Genomic DNA, 27533 nt, shown 5'->3' on the forward strand with positions numbered 1-27533 from the left:
TATAAAATCGGGACATCTGGTCACCCTACAGATGAGTTCCTTTCCCCACCCCTTCCCAGAGACCACAGCAGCCAATCCCCTCCCTCAGACTGTGCTGCATTCGGCTCTCTCTAGGACCAGCAGCCCTGCTCTTACATGCTCCACTGCTTCCCGTCTGTCCAGGCTCCCAGCAGAGCAGTGCCCCCAGACCTAGTGGTGCCCTAGGTGCCTATTTTGCCTATGGCTAAGGACGGCCCTGTGGCCAGGACTGTGAGTCACCTTGGTACACCCTGCCTTTAGTGAGAGAGTGACTTGCTGCTGCTTAAGTAGGTTTCAGCTCCCTGATGCCATCAGCCTGTTAATCTCCTCTGGGCTATGCCAGGCCTTACTTTGCCTAGCAGGTTAACAATAGGTGCACCCTAGTCCCCAAACCTCTTTGAAGTATTCTCCTGTCGTGTCCTGCCCTTAACCACAGAACATTCACAGAAATGCAAAGTCTGATGTCCCCAGAGAAACAATATCCACACCAGGCTGAATGATTCAGCTCAGGATCAGATCCTTGTATAATACCAGAGCGCTGGAATATAGTTATAGGGAAAATAATAAGCTTATCAAAGATTTGAGATTTTTAAAAAGTGAGTACAGATAATGGAAACAAAAGGGTTACATATAAAAGAAAATCATAACAATTTCTAGACACTAAACAGGATAACCTTTTGTCTAAAGAAGTTATCTTACTTATCTTTTGCAGTGTTTAACCAAGCCTAGCTGAGATCCCATTTTCATGAATGTAAACATGCTGTTCATTTGCTTCCTATCCTAAGTACAGGATTAAGAGGTGTCTCATTGCTTTCCACTTCTATCCCCCAAATTCACTGTCTGTCTTCAGGAGCAGTAACCCCCACCCCACCACCTATCACTGTTTTTTTTTCCTGAGTCTCGCCTCTTCCCTGTGAATTTCACATCTCCTAGGACTTTTATGTAAATGGAGCTTCCATTGTATTGGTTTACAATCCTTAATTTACATGCCAACCGAGAGATAGGTGAATCAACATCTTGTCGGACAGAAAGCTGTTTGTCAACTCTGCCTTGATACAGACTTTTAGAACATGTTTTCAGTGTATATGTATGTAACTCCTTGCGTAGTATCTGTACAAATATTTCACATCAATATTAATGACCAGTGTGACCCTGACTTTCATTTAAGACCTCACATTATAATCTTTGGTGAACCAGAATGTATATGGCGGGATCAGAATATTCTTGTAACTCCCTTGCCAGTTGCCATTGGGGGTCACAGTGCTGAAAAGGAGTTCTGGAATTGCCTGGTTACGGAAGGAGAATTATTATCTAAAGCAAAATGTTTTCTTGACCCCTCTCTGGAGAGGGGAGGAGAAGAAACACAAAGCTGACTTAAATTAGCTAATATACAAAGTTTCATGACCAGGAAGGTTTTGTGGTGTGTTATGGTACTTTGGGGTGTGTGTGTGTGTGTGTGTGCATGTTAGCTATTTAGAAGCAGATTCAATCATTGTTAGCACTTTAAAATATGACATTTGCTGTTCCTCCTCCTATTAAATATATTTTAATGGTAGCAAAGAATAGATAGCTTTTGGCTCTGGCAAGATTTCACTTCATTTAGCCTGGAGAATAAATGAAAGTGCCACAAAATGAGGTATGGCACTTCATGTCAGTTAAAACATTGGCTACTGCGACTGATTTTGTTAATAAAATAGCTTTGTCTTCAGGAGATGCAGTTGTTTAAGTGTAACCCAGTTTAAAAATAGTGCTGTCTGCCATTTGAAAATATTTCCCTCCCATGAGATTTCAGTTTCACTCTTTGATATTAGATACTGGAACTACATTATAATTTTGAGGAGAAGAACTTTCTTGGTTGACATTTGCATACTTACTTGATTTAGGAATATGGAATCCAATAAATACAAAGAGAAGCTAAAAAAATTACATGTTTTATCAAATGAAGTTTTCTCAGTGGTTTGGATATGCTGGTCCTATTTTACTTTAAAGAACTGTCTTAACACCTTTCATTAAATCCCAATATAATGGAATGTAATAAAACTGAGGAAGAATTTATTGCCCTCTATACACAGTTTGCTGTTCTACTGCAGTGTCTGGTTAGGCCATATGTTGCAATGTTTCTACCCTACCTAATGTGGATATCAGTTGTTGTATGATATTTTTTTAAAGCTTTCAAGTAATTTAAGATCAATGCTTTGTCTTAAAATTTGCCAAATAGTACCTGAAAATTTCACTAGATCCTTATTACCTGTCATTTTAATTTTTTTAAAATTCACTACTGTTAATAAGAACTTAAAACAACGCCACCCAAAACCACACAAAATAGACAGACAGTACTTTGTCCAACCCTAGTAATTTTACTGTGATTCACCAGAGCTAACAAACAGAGCGCATCAACTGTCCTCTGCTCTGTACACTGAACACTGGTTGACTGGCCAAGTAATGTTGCATTGAGTTCAAGATCTGAGTCCTTCTCTTCAAGGTGCTTAATGATGTGGGCTCAGGATACCACTAAGATTGCCTCAAGCTCTGGTATAAGGACGTGGGTCAACGACCCCGCTATTCTGGCACAATGAAATTATCCGCCTCAAGGGCATGAAGTTTGTCTGTGGAGGAGGCCTAGTTGTCTTGGGGGCTGGTCCAAAACTGTGGATGAACACCTGCAGGATCAGAGAACCACCTCAAATATCATCACTTTCCACTTTTTTGGACTACCTTCACTACTATAAACACACAGCAAAGCTTTAATAAAGTGTATTTAGAACATGCAGTCTTCCCCCAAAAGCGGAGGAAGAGAGAAGGAAGGACAGAATATCATGTAATAAATGCTAGTCATGTTGCTTAATGCGTGACTGCAGGTGGTTTGGTTAGTATAGTGATGATATCAGAAACTGAACAGAATGAATTGAGAAGCACAAATTAACCAACAGTTATTAACAAATGTATTAACTGACTCTAACAATGCCTAGAGATTAAGAGCAAGGGACTAGTGATTGGGAGACCTTGAATCTGTTCTCAGCTCTGCCATTGACTTAATATGGGAGCTGAGGAAAATTGCTTTACTTCGGAGCCCTGATTTCTCATCTGACAAGACATGGTGCTGGTACCTAAGAAAATCAGTGAAGCAGAGCTGTGAGAATGTGAATCCTCAGCAATGTAGTTGGAAGTCAAAAAGATGAAGCTATCGATGCCAAGTTGCAAAATGGCCATGTTAGGGCTGTAGTAACTTGACTTTGCCAAATTTAATGGGCCAACCTCCGAAAGGCCTCTTGGCGAAGAAAAAAAATCCTATAAGGCAACCCTGCCTAAGGAAGAATTACTTTAGTGATGAGGAAGTCACCATGGGAAGGGGTTACTTCTGTGTAGTGGATATTACTACTGTATCACAAGATCCAGTGTTAGCTTGGTCTCAAAAAACATGGGGTGGGATGGGAGGAATCTACACTGGCCAAACAATAAAGGGCAAAGATAGACCTTGATAGTGCAAACATTTGTGCATGTGAGCAGTGCCACTGAACTCAATAGAACTGCTTATGTGATTGGCAGGACTGAGCCTGTGTTCAGAAATGGTATTTTGAAGCTTGCAAGAGGTAATCACGAAAAGGGCTTGGGAGTGTAAAAATATAACAATAAAATGACTAAGAACTTGAAAGCATCTTTGAGAGTTGTACTGTCTTACATTTTTGGAAACCTTCAGGAGTAAGGGATTGTGGAAACAGCATTGTTACTGTGTAATTGTGGCTGATAGCTAAAGAACTTGTGTTACAGTAACACTTGTGAGCTGGGTAGGATCTGTTAGTATCTATTTTAAAAGAATCAGTGTATACATTTATTTTCAGCAAGTTTATTTGTGCCTTCTAGACTTGCTGTCATTACTGGGAAAATCTGTAGAATCTTTTTGCGGAAGCCTTGAATCCTGAGAGACAGACACGTTTAAATAAAGACAGGAAATGCCCTAGATTTTTTTGTTGTCATCTTGCTGTTTCCATTATAGTTTCCAGTATTATTTACATGTGTCTGAACCTTCCTTTTTCTTGATTTTCATATTATTAAGAGAGTAGGCTAAAGCTTCTATATTGTTGGGGGATGGTTTTCCCCCTTTGCGTTTCCTTCTAAAATAGCCCTTGTAATTCCCTCCTTCTCTTCCCTTCTCTCTCTCTCTCCCCCTATGCCCCTTTTAACATATTAAGTGATATAATGTGTCTTTGTCCTTTGTATGCTTTTCTTGTCTAAATATTTTTTGGGTGCTAAGTATGAAACTATTGAAATAAGTGGCGGTTTATGACATAAGTTTGATCCTGCATGTGAGTAGTCCTATTGAATTCACGTCAGGATTTTGCCTGTGGCACAGACCTATACTAGAATGTTGCTTACTACAAAAGACTCCTAACATTACTTTAGTTGTACATGTAACTGCTACCTTTAAGTTCCACTGATCTGTCTTAAAGCACTTTTTCTTGCATGTACATTTCTGTACAAGTTTACTCACTCAAGATTGGACTGACCTGGGTATAAGGGTGAAAGACTAATCAAACCTGCACGTCAGGACTGCTACGGACCTCCACCAGAGTTTCCTCTGGCTTTGCCCTGCCTAGGCATAGTTCACCATCTTTTGGGTGTCACCATACATTTATACTTCTCCTTTGATTCAGTATGAGATCTTTTTGCACAGGAGCAGAGTGCGGATTTAAAATAACAACACCTTTAGGATTATGGAGTAACTACCATTTCCATAATTGTTTAAATACTCACACTCAGGAACATCTATGATGGTCTAGCAGATAGATGTGTATTTAGGGCTTGTCTACATCAGAAAGTTGCAGCGCTGGTGAGGGAGTTACAGCGCTGCAACTTTGAGAGTGTCCACATCTGCAGGGCATCACCAGCGCTGCAACTCCCTGTTTGCAGCGCTGGCCGTACTCCCGTTTTGTCTCGGGTGTAGAGGATCCAGCGCTGGTGATCCAGCGCTGGTAATGCAATGTAGACACTCACCAGCGCTTTTCTTGACCTCCGTGGAAGGAGGAAGCCTCTGGTAATCAAGCTGGTTTCCTTTCCCGGTTTGCTCTCTCGGTCCCGGAGCCAGCCAGCAAACCGCAGGGAAGGAGACCTGCTTGCTCGGGGTTCCGGGACCGAGAGAGCAAACCGGGAACGCCGCGGTTTGCTCTCTCGGTCCCGGAGCCAGCCAGCAAACCGCGGGGAAGGAGACCTGCTTGCTCGGGGTTCCGGGACCGAGAGAGCAAACCGGGAACGCCGCGGTTTGCTCTCTCGGTCCCGGAGCCAGCCAGCAAACCGCGGGGAAGGAGACCTGCTTGCTCGGGGTTCCGGGACCGAGAGAGCAAACCGGGAACGCCGCGGTTTGCTCTCTCGGTCCCGGAGCCAGCCAGCAAACCGCGGGGAAGGAGACCTGCTTGCTCGGGGTTCCGGGACCGAGAGAGCAAACCGCGGCGAAGCTAGTTTCCTTTCCCGGTTTGCTCTCTCGGTCCCGGAACCCCGAGCAAGCAGGTCTCCTTCCCCGCGGTTTGCTGGCTGGCTCCGGGACCGAGAGAGCAAACCGCGGCGTTCCCGGTTTGCTCTCTCGGTCCCGGAACCCCGAGCAAGCAGGTCTCCTTCCCCGCGGTTTGCTGGCTGGCTCCGGGACCGAGAGAGCAAACCGCGGCGTTCCCGGTTTGCTCTCTCGGTCCCGGAACCCCCCTTGAAGCCGCCCAACAGCGCTGCAGTGTGGCCACATCTAACACCACTTGCAGCGCTGGTTGCTGTAAGTGTGGCCACTCTGCAGCGCTGGCCCTATACAGCTGTACTAATACAGCTGTAACAACCAGCGCTGCAAAATTTTAGATGTAGACATGGCCTTAGACAATTGTTTAAATTCTTTTTATTTGGATTTTTCGTGGGTAAACTGTATTCAAGAGTGTATGCAGCTACATTTCCTTTAAGTACCATTGTATTGAAAAGAAAAATCAGTGAAATTCACAGTAATGGCCAGACTTCCATCCTTGATTACCCTTTTGTATATGTGGCATATACATGATCATATACTGTTCAAGATCCTGTGATAGGAGAATTATCTACTACAGCAGGGATGGGGAACCCTTTTTCTATCGGGGCCATTGACCCACAGGGATGGGGCTGCGGCTTGGAGTACAGGAGGAGGTTCGGGATGCAGGCTTCGGGAGGGAGTTTGGGTGTGGGAGGGGATTCTGACCTGGGGGTAAGGGTTCCGGGTGTGGGCTCTGGTTGGGCGGCGCTTACCTCAGGTGGCTCCCGGTCCATGGCGCAGCGGGGCTAAGGGAGGCTCCCTGCCTGCCCTGGCTCCACACTGCTCCCCTAAGGGGCAGGCATGTCTGGCCCCTAGGCGGAGGGGCCAGTGGGCTCTGTGCGCTGCCCACAGGTGCTGCCCCTGCAGCTCCCATTGTTCACAGTTCCCGGCCAATGGGAGCTGAAGAGCTCGTGCTGGGGGCGGGGACAGCGCTGGAGGTTCCCGGATCTCCCCTGCTCCTAGGGGCCGCAGGGACATCCTGGTTGTCTCTGGGAGCTCCGTGGCTCTAACCGGATTTTTAATGGCCTGGCAACCCTGGCTTCAGCCCTGCAGGGGGGCGCCGAGGCTCGGGGGTTCCAGCCCGCAGCACAGAGACTTGCTGCGGGCTGGATGAAATGAAGCAGTAACGGGCTGGATTTGGTCTGCCCCTGCACTATAGTATCTCAGCAAAAATCGCACATTATTGGGGGGACTGCATTTTAAATTTGATGCTGAATTTCCAGATTTTTGTAATCTTCAATGAAAACCTGTAATAAGGGTTTAATGATATGAATGTAGGTTCGATGATGATGATGATAATTAATAATGCTTTGCACTTCTTCTAAATCTTCCATATGAAAATCTCAAAATATTTGGTAAATGTTAATGAATTAAGTCTTGCAAATCCTCAGAGAAGTGAAAGGATGTATTTTCAAAAATGGCCTCTGATTTTCAGTGCCTTCAGTTTTGAGTGTTCCACTTTAGGACCTGATTTTTGTTGACTTGACTTGTCCAAAGTTACACAGCAAGTCGTTGTCAGAGAGAGACTCTTACTTTTTGTAGAGCATATATATATAATCAGGTTATTCCACTTCACTTATTGAAATGTTATATTTGCTATGTATTAAGTCCCTATATCTGGCTTTTCATTAGAGACCACATATACTATGTAGTTTCTCAAGCTCCTTCATACTGTAGGGAAAATCAAGCTGTATAATAATTGGTTTGGAAGTAAATTACATCTGGATAAACATTTTGCTTGGCTTCTAGGGCTAAGGACCTTTCTGGGAAGTCTGTCAGGGTCTGTAAAGGCCCCCGAGCAGTATTTTCTCGAGTTTTACTGCTGTTCTCACTGACTGATTCAATGGAGGATGAGGAAGCAGCTAGTGGTGGGCAAGGCCAGCTTTCCACTTTGCTTATGGTAAACATGGGTCGTATGGTGTTTCCCAGTTACACGGTAAATAGGAAAACAGCAATCTTCCAGGACAGAGAAGATCTCATCAGGTAGGAGGAACTTTGGCTATTTGGAAACTGATTTGTGGAGACAGCATGTGAAATGCCGCAATGACACCCATGTGTTTATTTCTAGATAAGCGCTATTATTACCTATATACCATGTCATCTTACCTGTGCTATTGCCATAAATTATAGGGCAAATAGAAGGCCAGAAGAAAACACACAACAGTATATTTGTGGTTGGTTAATATAGCATCTACTAAGAACCCTCCCAAATTTTGTAATGCTTAGTGGCCTTACGTTCTGAACCAGAGTAGCTTACCTCATTGCTTCATGGTCATCTGCTGATGAACGCTGCACATTAAATTGCAGTGCCTGCTGTTAGAATGAATTCCTAGAGCAATGAGAAGATGATATCAATGTTTTATACTCGAGAAAACATTTTAAACTTAATGCACCTGATGTATACTCCGTGCACTTCAGAAGATTACTCCAGGAATAAAGTTGGCTTTGTGGATTTTTTATTTTTGTAAATGCCTTGGGAGATACGGTTGGGAGGCAAATCAGATAACATTGTATAAAGGGAATGAGTTATTTTTAACTGTAAACTCTCTTTGCACCTGGTATTTATTTTTGTATTTGTGGTTTGGATTTTTTTGTTTGTTAGATATGCAACAGCTGCTCATTTGTCAAATGATGTAGCCACTGCAATGGCTAATGGGAACTGGATAGAAGCTAAATATCTCTATATGTGTGCAAAAGAAACCTGGTATGAACTGAAAAGTCATCCTTCTTTGAGGTACTAAAGCAGAAATGCATGTCGAAATTCACATGCAACTAGCAGATACATGATCTCATTTTTGATGCAGCTCCTATTGAAGGAGGCTTGTATTCTTGTGTTCTAACTGGAGCCTGTTGAATTCAGTAGTTTCACTGTTCATAAAAGCTTTGAACTTCCTGCTTTGTTTAGCTTTTAAATGGTTTAAACTGGAGAGACTTTTTGTGTAAAAGTGTAGAGTGAATTGGTAGACAAAGATAAAGCACTGAAACAGCTCCATATTCTACATGCCAAAATGAAGGAGAGCAAGAACTATTTTTCTCTTGTCTTAGTTTGTGTTTATGGCTGCTAGACAAACAGCAATCAGCAGAATTTAAAATTCACAAAGTAATGTTGTAAAGGTTATGGGAAAACATATTGGTTATTCATCTGCTGAAATTTCCAAGTTGGTGTTATTCAGGAAGAATTACTAAAGATCTGAGAACTGAACATACGTGTTTTGTTGTTCAAGTAGCCTTCATCAGGTTTCATTTTAATTATTTGTCTGCTAGCTTGATGATACCTTGAAAACCATAGCCTTCTGTTTGCCATCATGTTCATTCTCATGGCAACTGACTTAACCTCATATTCATGGAGGGTCGTTTGGGGGCTTGATCTTTCTCCTGTTGAAGACAGTGGCAAATCTTCCCGTCAGTGAGACTAATATTATGCCCTTGAATAGTATATGCCATCAAAAAAAGATGGCTAATATCTGTAAGTTAATTAAATTTGTTAGGGCAGGAAAGGTTATTTCAGCCTGTGGCCTTTTGTCCAGCTGTTTGTCTGCTAGCTGATCTTCTGTCTTGGTAGAGAACACCTGTAAGTAAAAAGCCAAAATCAATCAATCAATAAATAAATAAAGATGGTGGAACTCAATTTTCTTTTAACTGACCTATGATATGTGAATCTTTAGTTGTTGAACCAAAGGGTATGGCTGCCAAAATATCAAGATTAAACCATTGCGCCAGCCACCTTAATTCTGTCACTTGCAAACTTTGGAGTGGCAGACTTTGCAACCTTGATGTTCTTTTTACTGCATTTTTATATATACTTAATGTTATTTTGTTTGTATAAGTACTCAACTATTTGTGTGCTTTGTAAGGAAGAGTCTGAATGATTTGATAGTCATTCCTATTTAAATGATCTCTGATGCATTCTTTTTTTTTTAAAGATACCATAGAGACTTACCTGAGTATCTGCGACATTTTACAGTTGGGTGGATGTTTACAAGGATCCTCTCTCGAGGGGTTGAAATACTGCAGAGACTTCATATGTATGAGGTAAAGCAGTGGTGCAAGACAGTGGTTCATTTTTAATTGCTAATATTTCTGTAATGAAATTACTATAGCTGTCTCTCAGATAGCAAATCCTTACATTTTCCTTGGATGACAGTCTTAGTACATTATAGTATAGTGTCAGACCTCATTAATGATACAGTTCACAGGAATATTGTAAAAAGGTTTGACATTGCAATAGTCAATGAAGTTTTTATCTGTTGATGTAGCTTTAGAGATGATAGGATCTAGTGCAGCTTTGCTTAAAGGGAACCTGTGAAGAAAAAAACAGTGTGCCATTTTTCTTCCTGCACTAGGATCCAGGAAGGCCTGGAAGAGTGTTTTTTGTTTTTCAACATTTTTTCCCCACCTTTTTTTCTTAAAAATAAATAAATATATCTATCTCATAGAACTGGAAGGGACCTCAAAAGGTCATTGAGTCCAGCCCCGTGCCTTCACTAGCAGGACCAAGTACTGATTTTTGCCCCAGATCCCGAAGTGGCACCCTCAAGGATTGAGCTCACAACCCTGAGCTTAGCAGGCCGATGCTGAAACCACTGAGCTATCCCTCCCACTGATGTACAGAAAACTGGATGGAGTAGCCAAGTGGTGTTATGTCCATGGCCCATTGGTCAGTGATGATGAAGGATCAAACATGCTGGAAGCACACTAGTGAATTTCTAGAATCATTGGAAGTAGAGCACATCTTTCAACCAGACCGTCAAAATAAGTGGCCCCCTCAATGACTGAACTCACAACCCTGGGTTTAGCAGGCCAGTGCTCAAACCATTGAGCTATCCCTCCAGCCTTTTGTATAACATTAGGTTTTGACTTCCCTGTTGTAGCTGGAAAATTCTGGAAGGCTGTGCAAGATCCACTTGCAGATTATTATATGGCAAGAGTCTAACGCTGAGGGATTGTTATTTATACTGTTTAAAGATATTATCTTTTCACTGGATTTTGTTAACACCTTGTAAAACCAAACTCTTGGGTGGGGTGACAGAGGAGCTGTTGGCTCTGAAATGCTCTGTCTCTTCAGTTGAGGACTAAGAATCTCCACCTTAAGAGGTCCCTGCCAGGGAACATGACTTTATAATATAAGAAAGAAAAACACTAAGATAACCTCTTTAACTAAAAAACAAGCTGGCAATTTTCAGGCCGCCTTTGTATATCATAATGAAACAAAAAGGGGAAAAAGCATTTTCCTCTGTGCAATTGACCTGTATGTCTAAATGACTCTCTATATGTTCATAGGAGCTAGCATAGAAAGGGATGTTAAAGGGTAAAAAGGATTTAGCTGGGAATTGCTGAGAGTTAAAGTAGCCAGTGTAGGGGAGGAGGGAAGATACTTGGAAGGGTAATACTACTGTGTTACTACAGCACTATGGGCAATGTAGCTGGCTTAATTGTATAATGATACTTCAGCTTGCTTTCCTATGTCATCTAATAGAAGAGTTTTGCATTGCTGTAGGAGGCTGTGGAAGAACTGCAGTATCTTTTGTCTCAGGAAGTGTATTGTACAGACAGCAGAGGACGATGGTGGGATCGACTGGCTTTGAATTTACACCAACACTTGAAACGCAATGAACAGGTATCCCCTATCTGCATGCTCTACTGCTGGAGAACAGTACTAGCTAGGTGTTAAAAACACTGCTTGTATTTTATATGAGCAGGAGTGCTGGGAAGGCACTGTAAGAGGCTAAGGCTTGGTCTACACTACATTCTTCTGTATAACTACGTTCTTCAGTGTGGAAAATCCAAATCCCTGAGCAGCATAGTTATACCAACCTTAACCTCCCATGTAGATGACACTGTCGGCAGGAGAGTAGAGGTGGAGTTATTAAGGCGTTGGGAGAGCTCTCTCCCGTCGGCTTAGATGTCCTCACCAGATGCGCTGCAGTGGCACAGCTGCATTGGTGCAGATGAGCTGATGTAAATTTGTAGTCTAGAGCTGCCATCAGCGCTTTGTACGGATCTGTTCCCAAGGGTAGTTGGTAGGCTTCTCTTGTGAAGTAGGACTTGTCTTTGGGTATGTCTACACTACAGCATAAGAACAGGCTCAAGCCAAACGACCCTGGCATCTGCACTGCCATTGTGCTAACCCAAGGTTCCAGGACCTTGCAGGATTGATGGGTCTGAGCTCGAATTAAGCTGGTACCCAGGATCTGAGTCCTGTTGCTTTGCAGTGTAGATGCAGCCCCGCTTGACTCGGGTCTTAGAATTCAGCCAGAAGTATCGCACAATTTCATGGGACTGCTTCCTTAATCCTCGCTATCCTAACAATCAGCAATCCACTCAATTGAAAAAGGAAGCCCCCCTCCCTCCCCTTAGCAAATGGTAGCAGCTCAGGTCAGTGTTAACCCATTCTCTTCTGATCACCAATCTGCAAGCACATTATCAGAGAGCCTTCTGGGTTTGCAGTGGAGAGTGAATCGATCAAGCTTTTTGCAAAGCCTGCTGCTTCCTAGCGTTGTGTAAGGTGGGTAATAAAGTTTTCCCACAGTACACCATGATCCTAGGGCTAGAACAGCGACCTTTGGCTTGTGGGGGGTGGGGGGTTGGGACTGGGATATGGTTGTTTTGATTCACATCTGCACTCTCCAGTGTTGACTCCAGAGCTCTAGGTTCAAGCACAGATTAGAAGTGTCTTAACGTAGGATTTAAAATACATGGGTCAGCTGACTCAAGTCACTAACTCTGGGCTTACATTGCAGTGCAGACATACCATCTGAGGCTTGGTGAGGGATGAACAGACTCATATTTGCTCAGCATTGTTTTTTTATCACTTTGGAGAATTTCTCCTGGCTCAGAGATTGTATGTAGTTGCCAGTTAAGTGCAGCCAGTCTGCTTCATTGTCCACCGGGAGGCAGGAAAAGCATTTTTAGAGGAGAGCTCTCCTGCTGGATCCTCATCAGTGTTTGGGAGTATTCCTGTTAAAATCCCTGCCCTTGTGCTGAGGAGAGGCAGCTGGAAATGAGGCCTCCTTAGCTCCTCCTCAGGCAAGGAACTATGGTGGAAGCTGTTAGATAGACTGTTCCTGTTGGGAAGCAAGGGTAGCTTTTGCCCTCAGGGCAGGCTTGGATACCTTATTTCCTTTCCCTGTAAGTCTGCCAGGCCACTTATCCATGTGCTTTCACTTGCTGGAGGAATTGTGGCTTTTTGGAGAAGTGGTGGGAGATGAGTGCCATCATGCCAATCTGCCTTGTAGATGGACCATGGGCTGTGAAGAAGCATGGGAGAGTCCTGAGGTGCCAGAAGAAGCAATCTCACAAACTGAATGAAAACTGTTTGGCCTGGTATGTTGCCTAGTGTGTTGGCCCAGAGTCGGGCCTGCATTGGACAACCCAGAGAATAGTGGGCTCAGTGCTCTGAACGCATAGTAGAAATGGTATGAGAAGAGTATGATCAATAGATAGTAAACTTACCTGAAAAATGGCACACCAAAGGATTAAATTCAGCAAAGCCCAGAGAGAACTGGCCTTGTTACTTGCTGCTCCGTGGGGGGCAGACCTTCTGGCAAGTGGAAGCCAGAGGTAACCCAGTATTGCTCTTTAGCTATGTCTACACTACACAGCAGTTGGGAATATGCCTCCCAACCCAGGGAGACAGACTTCTGCTAGTTTGGCTTGAGCTAGAGCACTAAAAACAGCAGTATAGCTGTTGTGGCACTGGCTGAGGTTCAGACTAGCTCCCTGAGCTTGCACCCACCTGACCTCCTGGGCCTGAGAACGGTTGGCCTATGAGTCTCCGCTGATGCCACAACCTCTACACAACACTCCCAGCTGCAGTGTAGACATACCCTCTGTGCCCTCCTAGTGGCTAGACTATGTACACAGGTTTGATTTTGCTACCACTTTTGAGCTAATTGACCTGGTTCATTAGCTCACATAAGTAGAGACTCCTGCTTTTAGATATAGGGGTCCCAGATTCACTCCCCACAAACAGCTCTTCTGGGGCAACATTGCCCATGCCTTAGTCCTAGAGTTTCCATGCCACAGCTCCAAACTGCACCCAAAATCCATGTAGAGAAAGCACAGTCCATCAGTCTCAGATTAAGTGAGAAGTTAGGATCCAGAGTAAGGCATTGGAAAGGACATGTGGTGGGCCATGTTTATCCCTGCTGTGTGGAACTCTGGAGCCTGTACTGGAAGTACATCGGGGAGGGATTTGCTTCTCTTTTGCCTGACAACCTTGCCTCTTCATGGGATGAGTTTATAAAAGCAAATTAATTGTGCAGTGGGTAAACTTGCCAGTCTCTAGCTGCCTGATACAATTCAGGCTTTCAGAGACACCGTGTCCATGGAGACCAGTCCTTGGGTTTCTAAGTGATTAGTTGGCAGGTGGCCAAGGGGGAGAGATGTAACAGCTTGGGAATGGCATAGCATGTTTGAATGTAATGATTATATAAGGCCTTATAGAGGCACTTTTAGGCAGACATTTGCGGCAGACTCTGGTGGAACCAGTGGCACCAATTTGCATGTCTGGGTCTGCCTTTCACCTCCACTCACTTTCAGCAAGCAGGTGCTGCCATTGGTGCATGAGACATCACTGTGATTAAAGCAGCCAGCAGCAGAAATCTGTGTGCTCCAAATTTTGTGGCTCAGCACCCTAAGGCTATGTCTACATTTATGGTGGGGTGTAGAATACATACACTGCACTCTCCCACTCCCTCAGCAACAATATACATAGAGTGTAGATGGTGAGGCACTGCTGTGGCGAGTAAAGACACCCCATAACCTTAAGGTATGTACCCTACATGGCACTCTGTATTCCCAAGCAGCACCCCCTCGCCTGTTTTTAGCAGTGTAGTGTCCTGCTGCCTCCCCACTGATAGGAGTAGGAAAGGCTCTGACAAGGGGAGACAGTGGAGAAAGGATTTGCAGCTCCCTGCTGTGAGAACCTTTCCCTGCTGCCCTCCTCCCCCGCCAGAGATTCTGGCTGGTGTGTATAGCTACACACTGCAGCATGGATGCAGCCTGCTGTTCACTGCAGCATGTAGCTACACATACCCTACATGCCGCCACCAGTGTAGACAAAGTCTGAGTGTGACCCAGTTGCCCTTCTCCTACCCCATCTGCACCAGCCCATTCAGAGCTGGTGCAGAATCTCTCTCCCTGGGTTTCCAGAGGGAGCTGAGACGCTGGCTGCAGCTGCCTGGCAACTGATCTGTTGTTGTTTGTGTTATAGTTGCTCCTACAAGTCCTAACTTTCATCAGTGCCCAATTGTGCTAGGCACTGTATATACATATAGTAAGAAAGAGTCTCTGCCCTGAATAGTTTACAGTTTAAATAATATAAGACAATAGAAAGTGGGAAAAAGGAAGCATTATTGTTCCCATTTACAGACGAGAACTGAATGAGGCTTAGAAGTATGAAGTACCTTGCCCATGGTCACACACAAAGTCTGTGGCAGAACCAAGTTCTCCCAAGTCTCAGTTTAGTGCCTTAACCCTCAGACCATCTTTCCATTCATAAGACTGAAGTAATGCAGAGGGCCAAGGCCGGATTAACTTTTTATGGGCCTGGCGCCAAACATATTTGTGGGCCTCCATGGGGCAAAGTGCAGGGGGGCGGGATGGCAGTCTCCAGAGTGAAGGGTGGGCTGGGGCCAATGAAGCACAGCGCGGCAGGAGCAGCCCCACTCTGTGCAGCCCAGCAGAAGGGCACTGTTTACAAACCTGCAGCTGCCAGACACACACTGGCCTCCCCAGCCCTGTGCTGCCAGCATGCCCCTTCCCCTTGAGGGCGGGCCTGCACCACACCGCCCCCCTGCCCAGTGCCCACCCTTGTGCCCAGAGACTTCCCCCACTGGCCTCCCACCACTACTGCACAGCACCCTGCACACCACACCACTCACCCAGAGCCCACAGACCTCCCCACTACCCACCACCTTCCTCATAGTCCCACCATCACAGCTGCACAGCATCGCATATTCCAGAGGGGACTGGCACCAAAAAAATAAAAATTCTGTGCACAGTATTTTAAAATTCTGCAAATTTTATTTGTCAATAAATAAATATGGAGGCTCCAACATGACAGTGGGAAGCAAAGGCCACTGATTGCATGAAGGTGGAAGATTACCTTGCAGCCTCCCCCAACCCCATCCCAGGGCAGGGACTTGACAGTGAGGCTGCACCTGACCCTGACACAGTGCAAGGGCCAGGCCTGCTCCAGAAACTCCCTGGAGCCCTGTCCCCCTGTGCCAGGTGCACCAGGTGTGGGTGAGCAGGCTCAGCCGGGCAGCAGGATCAAGTGCAGAAGGACTTAATGTGGGGGGATCCAGGTGGGGGTAAGAGAGTTCTCTGTGGGGCAATCTGGGTGCGGTTGGCTCAGTGAGGGATCTGGATGCACAGAAGCTCTTTGAGGGGTTCCAGGTTCAGGGGCAATGGGACTGTGCAGGGGATCCATATGAAGGTGTTTGGGGCTCAGCAGGGGGGTCTAGGTGCAGGGGAGGTGGGGTTCATTGGGTGGGGGTCCAGGTGCAGGTGGTTGGGGCTCCGTGGGGAGGGTGTCTGGGGGGCTCATCATGATGGTACAGATGCAGGGGAGGTGGGGCTTGTCAGAGTGAGGGTTTGATGGGCCTGCTTAACAGTGGAGCCCCAGCTTCTGCCAATGGGATGCTGCATGCTGGGCTCCAGCTTCCCCCTGCCCCTGCTTCCCCCATCTGCTTCTCTTCCCCATCCCATGCCCCTTCCCCACTGCTCCATCTCCTCCTCATCCCCTGCCCTTGCTTCCCCCATTCCTTTCTCTTCCCCTTCACCACTGCTCCATCTCCTCCCCATCCAACTCCCTTCCTTCCCCACTGCCTCTTTCCCCCTGCCCCCGCTTCCCCTATCCCCTTCTCTTCCCCATCCCATGCCCCTTCCCCATGGTTCCATCTCCTCTCTAGGCTTGCGGGCAAGGGGAAACCTCCCCCCTACCATGAGCTGGCGGAGCAGAGCGGGTTGGAGCCAGGTTGCTCCACTTCCTGCTGCCCGGTGATTGCAGTGCGGGCCTGACCCTGCACTTACGGGGTGGCGGGAAGTAGAGTGACTCGGCCCCAGCCTGCTCCACTCCCCTGGCTCCCGGATTTTGGGGCGGGGGGAACTGCCCCCCCAGCACTCACCAGCGACACAGCTGGGAGCGGGCTGGGGCTGGGTTGCTCCACTTCCCACTGCTTGGTGAGTGCAGCACATGCCTGACCCCTGCTGCAGTCCCCCATGGGGAAGGGGTGGGGCTGGGGCAGAGCAGGGATGGGAAGAGGTGGGGGCAGAGCAGGGGCAGGGACAGCTTTCCTGTCCGGCTCAGCCGGCCGGGGGATTGGGCTGGCCGGGGCCTCTTGTGACTCTGGGCCTGGCGCCATGGTAAACCCGGTACTGCAGAGGGACTATGCTGGGCTCAGTTTTACCCTCCATATATTTGCACCAAGAGCTAGCATACCTGTTCTTGAATTAAACTGCTGTTAAAGTAGCTGGGTACCCTTGTTGAAAAATTGGCCCCAATTAACTTGCTGCTACTACTAGAGAGCAATGCTGGGAATCAAGACTTAGATGCATTAAATCCTGTGTGTTCAGTGGCATCCTCTTCTTCGTTCCTGCATGCCACTTACTCTGAATGGATTACTTTGATCCTCTCCAGGTCTTTGTTTGCTTAACTAGGACATATAAGTGTATTGCCGTGGTTTAGGGTGGTGGGGGAAAGCCTGGCCACATTTTTTCTTTGACAAAAGTATGTGGCATGAATATTTTTAGTTTAGTTTTTTTAATCAAGTATCAGAAACTTTAAATATTTCATTTGAATCACATCCATTTATGGAATAGGAGTTATCATTTCCAAGTACTCTTTGGGGAAGATTTTAGTTTTGGGTTTTGCTGGTGTAAATGGGGAGTAACTCTAGTGCTACTGGGATCAGAATCTGAAACTCTGTCTTCTGCTATTTCACTGGTGCAAAATATCACTTAAAAGGAGTTTCTTCAGAGTAAGAGTAAGAAAAGAAATCGATTCCCCTTTAACACCATTCATTATTCTCTGTTGCTTTCCTTTTTTGTGCTCTTTTAAATCAGGTTAAGGCTCAGTAGAAATAGACTTCCCAGGTCATTACCTGAGATCTTCTTGGTTCCTAGGCTCTTGAGTGCATTAGAAAAGGGCTGTCAGATCCATTTGTGCGCACAGGCCATCGACTCTCTCTCTACCAGCGTGCCCTGCGATTGAAAGACTCGCCAAGCTGCAAGAAGTTCAGGAGTCTCTTTCAGGGGCTGCCTGTCATAACTCTAGAAGATGTTACACATGTGAGTAAAGTGTTACTGGTTCCTAAGAACCTACCAATTCCAGCTGTCTTTTCCTTCTGACTGGGATAGTAATCCTGAAAACTGGGTGTATGTGTGTATACTTCCCTGCATTTGTATTATATACTCTGTAACACAATGGGCCCAACTCTCAACTGGTGTAAATCAGCAGAGCTCCACTGATTTCAATGAAGCTATGTTGATTTATACTAGCTGTAGATCTGACCCAGTTCACCACTAAAGCTATAAAACGTTGCTGTCTGTGCCCAGAAGTCAGAAGTTTCCTGGGTTCCTTTCAGGCTGTGCTTCTGACTTACTGCATGACTTTTAATCTCACTGGGCCTCAGTTTTCCATGTGTAACATGTGGGTAGATATTACCAACCTCACTGGGGGTTTGTTAGCCCTCTTTGAAGGGCTTGTGAGAATGCAGAACTGGTAGAATCAGGTTTTTGATCCTTTGGAGGCAGGAACTTCCACATTAGAATGGATATTATTGTGCTTCATTCTCCCCTGCCATGTGTAGTCATTTACACGTGCACAGTGGGTGTAAAGCACACCAAACCATACTGGTAGGACATCACACCTATTGTACACAGGTGTAAATCAATATCCAATGGGCAAGGATCAGTCCCATGGTGTGTTAATATTTGATTTTTGGGAAATTTTGCCCAAAAGATAAGCAGGAATTTACTTCTTGATTAACTTCATTGTTAAATGCTTTGTGTGTGTGCAGCCTGCTAGATGTTATGGATGATATCCTTGCCCTGTTGAAATTAGTGGAAGGTTTGTCATTGACTTCACCTTAGTTAGGAGTCTACCAGGTATCCTGACGCCCTAACATTCCCTTCAACTCAGAAGCTGTGCTAGTGTGGGTTATTTATGAACCTTTGCAATTCCAGTCTCATTTGTCATCCAAAAATTGACTCCATTAGCAAATGGCTGTCAAGAAAATGGCAGTTTAAACTCTGAATTCTTTATTTTCAGCTGACCAATAATTCACTTGTTTTTTGAAAGTTGGTTTCTCTTTCTAAAAGCAGTGCTAGGGAGCTGTGTATCCCTTAGGAGAGGTAGAGATACTTAAATAAGGCTGTTCACCTTTAATGTTGGACATTAACTAGCTGTTTTGATGTATTCAGGTTACAATCAAAGGAAAGATGTGTCCCCAAACAGGGGTGGGAAAATCTGTGTTTCTAGTGGAGGACGTTGATGATCAAGAGAAAGGAGAAGACTTCACTCTGTCCACAATCATGTGTTCAGTTGAGGAGCTGGCATTAACACATTACAGACAGAATGGCTTCGATCAGGGTAAATTCTCTTATACCAATGCAATAATGTTAAGGGATGGACTATCAGCTACAAAGAGAGTCTTTTAACCCAGTTTTAGCAGTTAGTGCTCCCATTGTTTGAAAGTCAGTGAAAAGGTGCTGATTTTTTTTCCTTCCTAAAAGTAGCTGGAAATTGTACTGAAGAGCCTTTCTCCTGCACTTGATTCCTTTTCTCCTCCACATCCCAGTTGCAGATTTGAAATGGAAAAAAATATATTCCTTTATCTTTCTAGATCTCCAAGTGCAATAGAAGTTTCTCATCTAGTCATCAATAGGCTTTTACTTAAAGTAGTTTAATTCACACATGTAGGAGTTGGGATTCCAAAAGCTGTAACTTGTAAGTTACTGTAAGTGGCTGAGTGCCAGCAGGAGCAAGAGTTCCACTGCGGAAATTGTGTAGAAAAGGATTTTATTGACATCCCGTTGTGATTATCTAGACTAGATGATTATCTCCTCCAGTCTTCCGGCATTTCAGAGTCACTGCAATTAAAAGTAGACATACATACTTCTGTTATAGCAAGAGCATCAGCAGCTGGTTTAGTTACGGTCACATAACAGATTCCTTTATTTTATTTTCAGTTGCTCATAATTTTGTGAAATTTACCATAATCTCCCCAGTTTTAGAGGGATTAGGGGACTAGTAATCTTTTTCTTGTTTTGTTTGTCAGGCAGTAAAAGTCTGAGTGTAGTTTATAAAATGCACATGGATTTTAACCCTTCAGTAGTAGAACAGAGTAGGCAGCCATTAAAAAATATCATGTCTCAAGGGAGAACCAAGAAGCTAGGCTTTGCAGCAACTCTACTCATAGCCAGAGATCCAAACAATGGAGTGGGGAACCAAGTGAAGCATCTGTTGGACCAGTGAATCAGTGAGGAAGTTATAGAGACGGAGCAGCAAGTGACATTATGCATGCTACATGGTATATTAGTGGGTGTTGCCAGATTCCCTACTCCTGCCTTACACAAAGATAGTGTGTGCCCCTAGCCATGAAACTGAAATTCCTTAGAATCCCCTTTAAAATGGAATGGAGCAGCCAACCTTCGCTGTAGTTTGTTTTGGGTAATAGACGAGATTCTTAAGGCTTTGACATGTCCAAAATGTAGTTATTTGGTAACCTTCAGAAGGGTCTTGCCTTGATTAAACTCTTTTAGTCAAGTATATTGGCATTAAACAAAGAGCCTTAGCAAATTGTGAAAGTGATATCAATACCATTACAATGCATTTTACTACATTTTGTTTAGTGTTAATATCTGTTGACGGGACGTATGTGTAATCCTGAACATGATACTTTGCTCTTGCAGAACACTTTAATCTGTATTTCAGGTGAGGTTGCTTTAACTACTCAGAGACTGAAATGTGCCTATCGTTGTTTCCATGGCTGGAAATCTGAATGTGATTTTTTGCCCTTCAGGGATTCATGGAGAAGGTTCCACATTTAGTACACTCTATAGCCTTCTAATGTGGGACATTATTTTCATGGATGGCATACCAGATGTTTTCAGAAATTCTTATCAGGTATTTGTGAAGGGTATTTTTCTCTATCCTAAGATTTGTTTAAAAAAATAGATAATTATGATAAACATCTATTACAGTCTGTTCTGAATTCACAGTGTTTTATTTGATGGCAGGTTGTATCCTGTTACTGAAATGCTTTTCATTGTTAGTTGCTAGTAGTTTGCCCTGACAGGCACAGTTAGGATGTGCAGCATTCACTTACCTTTGACTGGTACCAAAGATCTCTGAAGTCCATCATGTTTCCGTGTGTGTGTGTCCATCCATCTGTCCGTCCACAGAATGCTTGAATCGTTAGAAATTAATCTTTTGGTGATCACTGATGGGAGGTCAGCTTTTCTTTGAGTTCAGAGGCACATACATGAATATACCAAATTTGACGATTCTAGCTTAGTGCAAACATATGTACAGTGAGTGAGTGGTCTGCATGAGTTTTGATGATTTCTGCTAGTGCAGCTTTCCTCTATACTTAAACTCTACTGAAGCCCATCCTTTCATAAATCCATTTCCTTTTAATCTTGTTATACACACATCATGCCCATTTAAAAAAGAAACTCAGAACCTGCTTATAACCAGGATGAGTCAGGATTTAAACATACACAACACTGTCCGTAAAGCTCTTTCACAGCTGGCCCTTTGTGTGGCGAGTTTCATTTATTAACACAGCTTAAAGGTGGCAGGAGACTCATGCCTCAGCAGAGAAGAGGTTGAAAGCTCACCTCTCCCACCTGTCTCTTATTTTTCCTTCCCTGCTTTTGGTTCTTACACTGTGCTCTGCTCTGAGCTCACATGCAGCAGCAAAGTCAGGAAGATTGAAATCCAGATCTCTGAACTCCGAATCAGAAATCCAAACTTCAGTCATCGTCACTATGCAACGAGCACAGTCATGAGAGACTAGATGGGCAACTGATAGGAGGAGAACATGGGAGCTGGGATTTTTCTGCTTGAAAACCGGTCTGTTCTGTAGAGCCTTTGTTCCCTCTGCAGACAGAAAAATAGAACCATTGCTCTCTCCCCATCTTATGGAATGGCACAATGCCATGCAGTGTGTAGTGATGTTTGAAATTCTATACACTTTCTGGAAATGTGTGTTCCCCAGACTGTCATTTTCTTTGTCACTCATTTCAAGGGGGAATATTTTCTTCTGTGTCTACATTCTTGATGCAGACTATTACCCTGAAGGGTTAAGTAGTACCTCCAGGGGCCCTAAGTTCTTAGCGTCTCTTGTGGACCTTGAGATATGTCTGGGTAAAAGGGGAACCTCAGGTTAAACATTGCTAAATTAACAAGATCCTAGAAATGACTCTTCTTCATTAATTAGATGCTTTGGTTCATTAGACCAATATGTTAGGCTCTTGAATGTGGTTAGTGTTTGGTGCAGTAATCTTAAGTGTGTAAGTGTAATCTGTTCCATTAGATCAAGATTTCGATGGCTGCTGTGTTTTTAAATTACTTTTCTTTAAACCTACAGGATTCAAGTTAAATTGTAGCTCAACATTCAAAGCAGAGTATTTACAGTTTCAGAATCTCCATTTCTTCAGGTGCCCTTGAATTGTCAGGCTCCAGCTGCTGAGGCGTGTGTTTCCATTTTCATACAGGCATTCCCCCTGGATTTGTATACTGACAGTTTCTATGAGAACAGGAAGGACGCCATTGAATCTAGACTCCAGCTACTGCACGCAGCTTCCTCAGAGACCCTGAACGAGATGATTGCCAATGTCTGGAATGCTCAAGAGGGAAAAGCAGCCACACTAGTTAGCTGGGACCGGTTTACTTCTCTCCAGCAGGCTCAGGTAAAATAGCAAACATCGCATCACACTTAGGCCTAGTTTCATGAAGGAACTCAGGCCTGGTGACCCTGAGTATGGCCGTGCCTAACTCATAGGTGCCTAGACCATCACTCGGATGCACAAAGCCTGAGTTCAGTGCCTAGGCTCCTGTACAATGAGAAAGGTGGGGAGAAAGGCGTCTCAGAATGAGATTAGCAAAAGCCAGCATGCTAGGTGGCTTCTTACCTAAGCCATCTAATGGGGAATGAAAAGGGGAGAGATGTGTGCTAAGCCCTGCTCCTCTTGGAGATAGGTGCCTAAATTTGAGCTGGAGGGAGGCACCTCCCTCTGCTTGGGATTCTCAGGGGGGAACCTTCTCAGGGCATTAGACCCTGTGCTGTTTTGGCAAGAAGCTGGGCAGTGGGGAAGACCACCTCCCTCATAGCTTTGGTTAGGGTAGTCACCTGGTGCAAGTCCCCCTCCCACCTGAGGGCAAGAAGGGATTTGAATAAGTATCTGTCACCCCTCCAAGTGAGTGCTCTAACCACTGAATTCTGGGATATTCTCATGTGGGGCCCTCTCAGTCTCTCCTGTTAAAGCTGTTCTCTTTTGCAATAAAAGTCATTGGAACAGAGGCACTGGCTCCTGGATCTCTTAGCTGCTAACCATCAGCCTGTAGTGTCCTCATGCTTGCTTCCTCTCAGTCTGGTCCAATGATTCTTTCCTTATTTATCCACAGTGAAACAGCTTCAACGCTGGGCCTGAGGGAGATTCCATTTGTGAATCCAGCCCTTAGTATTAAATCACATATGTGTTTGATTAGCAATTTAAGGTCTTGTCTGGCCCCCGTTGCCATAATATCTGTGTACCTCACAATGCTTAATGTGCAGCCCAGTGAGTTAGGGAAGTGCTGTTATTTCCATTTGATAAATGGGGAACCGAGGCACTAAGCAACTTGCCCAAAGTCACCCTGGAATTCTGTGGCAATCTAGGTCTCCCAAGTCTTAAGCTAGTGCTTGAACCAGTGTTCTCTTTTGGTCCATAGGTTATGTCCACACTTACTTACCGGTAGATTGGCACTGCTGAAATGGATGCAGTGAGTGTCAATTTAGTGGGTCTGGTGAAGACACACTAAATCAATGGGCGAGCACTCTCCCATTGATTTGTGTACTCCACCTCCCCGAGAATCATAAGAGAAGTCAATGGGAGATGCTCTCCCATCGACACAGCGCAGTATAGCCACCGTGGTAAGTGGATCTAACTACGTTGCCTTCAGTTATGTTGTTCATGTAACTGAAGTTGCATAACATAGATCGATTTAAGGCGGTAGTGTAGCCCATAGAAGTACCCTGTTGCCAGTTTTCCTGTACCAAAGCTGGGAATGTTGGAGGAGCCTAGTTGCAGGGAATATGTGAGATCTGTTAATCAAAGAAGAAAACAGAGAAATAGCATTAAGTTAGCTTACTTTTGCAAGACTGGAAATGGCAAGATAAAGGCACTTCTTTTATTAATGTACTTGCAGAGTCTAGTGGCTTGCTTTGGGGGACCTTTTCTGAGTGGTGTATGTAGGAGGCTCTCCAAAGATCTGCGCCATTGCAGAGGGGGGCTTCCTGATCTAGTCGTGTGGAGTACGCAAGAACACCGCTTCAAGGTATGTTCCTAGCTTTGACGTGAAAGCAACATACTAGGGATATTCCCTTAAACTTAAATTGAAATACTCAGTTGATCCTAAATGGCATGGAAGTAAAAGAAAAGCTTCCATCTGTGATAGCAGGGGTCTTCAAACGTTTTTTGTACTGTGGCCCACAGGCTATTAATAGACCTGTGGACTAGCTTGGCATGCATAGCACTGCAGCAGTTGCTTATATGGAAACTATTGATGTCATTTTAGCTTGCCTTTTAGTGGTTTATTAGTTGGAAGAGAGCCAGCACTAAGGGACCAAGTAGGTCTCTGCGGCTGAATGCCAAATGGTTCAGGGGCCACAGATGATTGCTTTACAGTAATGTCAGTACAGTAATGTTGACAGGTCAAGTAGTGCTACACATACTGCTGACTGTAGCTCTGCTAATTTGTAAGGCACTGTTACAATTCTGTGCGTGTTCTGCAGCTTTTACTCAGACTGTGTTGTGTAATCAGACACTACTTTAAACTTGAAGATCTGCGTGTGGGAGGGGAGTAAAGTGAACACCCAGAGGAATAAAAACGTGACACTTAGAATGTTCACTGTAGAGTTCTTCCAAGGGACTCTGGGTAGCTGAACATGTACTGTTTGGCAGGGCATGTATTAAAGGAATGTAATTTACAGTGCAGGACTGTGTTGCTGTTGCTCTGGTTTGTGCACATGCAAGGGAAGCTGGCATGAGTAGCCCTGTTGTGTGGAAATTCACACTACCTCATTATCAAGCCTCCTGCTCCATGCTGTGGGGACCTAATTGTTTTCTGCCAACACTACTAATCTAGAATTTTTACTTGTTAAAGAAAGATACCTGTATACACCAGTTTGGAATTATTGGGTCACCTTTGCCCTAAACAGAATTTCTGTAGCCCTGAACTGAAAGAAAAAAAATCCATACTAATGCACCTATCATTTTAATTTTAACCATAGCTGAAAAGGTATGGTGAGTAATTACCTACACTGCAGGTGAATACTAAGGGAAAACCACTCCATCAGCAAAGAAAGACTGTTCCAGACTGGTGGCATATGAACAGTAATTTATATGTAGTGCTGTAGCTCTGGTACCCCACCTGGACTACCAGGGAATTGATAAGAGAACACTTCTCAGTACCCTAGACCCAAAAGTCATGTCCTCTGAAGCGCATTAGCCTGGTGGTAGCTGCCTTGAAATACTTCCAATGAGCCTTCCTGTGCATAAAGATATAGGGCTCCTCTGCCTGGCAAGAACTTCTGACCATAAGCTAGAGTGGCAGAAGCCTTTAATCTTCCTGCTGGGATCCTCCACCAGAACTGTATGCTGAAAAGCCTTAGTTTTGTCCAGATATAATGTTAGAGCCATTTTGAATAGCAAGAGAGGCAAGGCAAAGGTAATTTTGTCTGGTAAGGAACCTGGTGGCTGGTTAACAAACAGTTGTGAAAAGTAAACAAACTGAGAGTGGACTGTAAACTTTCCTTTTGAACCAAACTCTGGTCTTCCCAGAAGTGGTAAGGCAAGCTTTACTTGAACGAGACGTTACATTGTATAGTTTTAGGGTCTGTCCAATTTACTGTGGATAGCACTTACCACCTGTAGTAGAGCATTGCATTTTTAGGTTTATAGCAACTAGGGGACCCTGGCGGAGGGCAAGCAGAGGTTAGAAAATGATGCGTTGGGCTGCTAAGGGATAAGTTGTGGTAACTTTAAACACACAGATTTGCCATTAAGATTTATTTTCTTGTAAAAGGCAGGGGAAGAGGCACTAAAAGTAGCCATAGGCCAGAACCTAGCTGCAGGAGTCTTTAAGTGTGGTAGCAGTCCAAAAACTAGCTGTCTGGGATATTTGCATGAACATACATCTTAAAGTTGGTCTTCAGCTAGATGTGGCTCAGATGTGGGGGTTCCCCAGGAATTGTGGATTATATAAAATACTTTTAACTTGGTTGTTCAGGACACATGGTCAAAGAAACAGATTCTGGGACCTGATAGGATTTTCTACTGTAACTTTTACTTATAGCTAGCCAATTACTAACTGTCCTTTAACAGACAACTTAAGTACACAGGTTGATGATTAAACACTGGAAGTTAATTTTTGTAATTAATCGCCTTTCTTTAACGTAAGTATTCACATTTTGTTTAAAAACTGCAACAGCTTCCCCTTACCTTTTAACAACCATTCTTACAGTGAAAAGTATGAATGCTCTTATCCAAACAGGTGGTACAATGTGCCTGGTTGATGCTTTCAGTTCCTAAACCAAAGCATAGGATCTTTTTAACTTTAACATTTCAGGTGGTGGAAGTTAAGGGTCCCAATGATCGCCTCTCCCACAAACAGATGATTTGGCTGGATGAACTGAAGAAGCTGGGAGCTGCTGTAGAAGTTTGTCATGTGGCTGCAGTTGGAGCTAAAAGTAAACGCCTCAGTTGAATAAAATTGCCTGTCAATTCTCCCCCCCTCCCCATCAAACATGTTTATTTTAAAAAATAAATAAATTATGAATGTGCTAATGGTTGCCTCTTATTTTAAGAACCTGTCACCAAGGACATTAGATAATTTCATTGGTCAGGACATAAGACAGGTGCTTGTTTTGGTAAAAAATGAACAGGTTTTATTTACTGTAAATCAGGTCTCCAAAGTGGAAAAAGAGCTCAAGGTTTTCTTCTAAGTAGAACAGAGATGACATAGGGGATGTTAATTAATGAAGATAATCTGGCAGCTGTGCCTACATTTCAGTTGTCTGAACGTAATCAAATATGCCCCAAACTGCCATAACTCAAAGCATGTTTTGTAGGAAGAACCTCCCTGCAATCTAATCTGTGCCCTCCCCTTTTCTTTCTGGTTCAAGGCACATCTGCAATCATGGGCAGATGTGCATGAGCAGACTAGCTGAAGATCATGCCTGTATTACTCAGGCAGCCACCTTACCCCCCCACCCCCATGGCTATACTGATAGCTTTGAGTTAGTAAACTAAAAATAGCTAGTAATTACACACCACTGGATGATGTACCATGTGAGACAAATCTTTCAGCATATTAAAATTTTAAGGCTAGTGGGATAACGAGAAGAGCTAAGTTAGGGTGCAACAGAGAGTCCTGTGGCACCTTAGACTAACAGACATACTGGAGCATGAGCTTTCATATTCACCCACAAAAGCTCATGCTCCAATTCATCTGTTAATCTATAAGGTGTCATAGGACTCTTTGCTGCTTTTACAGATCCAGACTAACACAGCTACGCCTCTGATACTTGAGTTTGATGCTTGACTGTACTAATGGCCAGTTTTGATTTATAGACAAGTACAGACTTGCTTAAAGCTGATGAGTCTGGTCACCAGGTGCTACGGGCTCACTATATGCTCCTGTTTCTTCACAATCCCTGATATTTTGGAAGCAATTAGCTGCACTGTTCACTAGGTTACAGACAGC

The 27533-nt window shown here is 44.3% G+C and overlaps 1 protein-coding gene across 12 annotated transcripts in view; it reads left to right on the forward strand.

Moving 5' to 3' along the window:
* Positions 1–26614, forward strand: part of FAN1 (FANCD2 and FANCI associated nuclease 1) — a 43278-nt gene extending 16664 nt beyond the window's left edge. For 9 of the 12 annotated variants that reach the window (XM_030577571.1, XM_030577566.1, XM_030577565.1 and 6 more), the window contains 10 exons: positions 7304–7537; positions 8157–8288; positions 9478–9586; positions 11052–11171; positions 17684–17848; positions 18983–19151; positions 20584–20687; positions 22283–22477; positions 23976–24104; positions 26397–26614. In XM_030577571.1, the coding sequence (XP_030433431.1) occupies positions 7304–7537; positions 8157–8288; positions 9478–9586; positions 11052–11171; positions 17684–17848; positions 18983–19151; positions 20584–20687; positions 22283–22477; positions 23976–24104; positions 26397–26534 (1495 nt within the window). In that variant the 3' untranslated portion in view covers positions 26535–26614. The remainder of the gene's footprint in view (positions 1–7303; positions 7538–8156; positions 8289–9477; positions 9587–11051; positions 11172–17683; positions 17849–18982; positions 19152–20583; positions 20688–22282; positions 22478–23975; positions 24105–26396) is intronic. The other 3 variants (XM_030577572.1, XM_030577573.1, XM_030577574.1) reach the window with 3 other exon arrangements.
* Positions 26615–27533: the final 919 nt, after the last annotated feature.

This window comes from Gopherus evgoodei, chromosome 10 (assembly GCF_007399415.2).
Source record: "Gopherus evgoodei ecotype Sinaloan lineage chromosome 10, rGopEvg1_v1.p, whole genome shotgun sequence".
In the NCBI taxonomy this organism is placed as follows: Eukaryota; Metazoa; Chordata; order Testudines; family Testudinidae; genus Gopherus; species Gopherus evgoodei.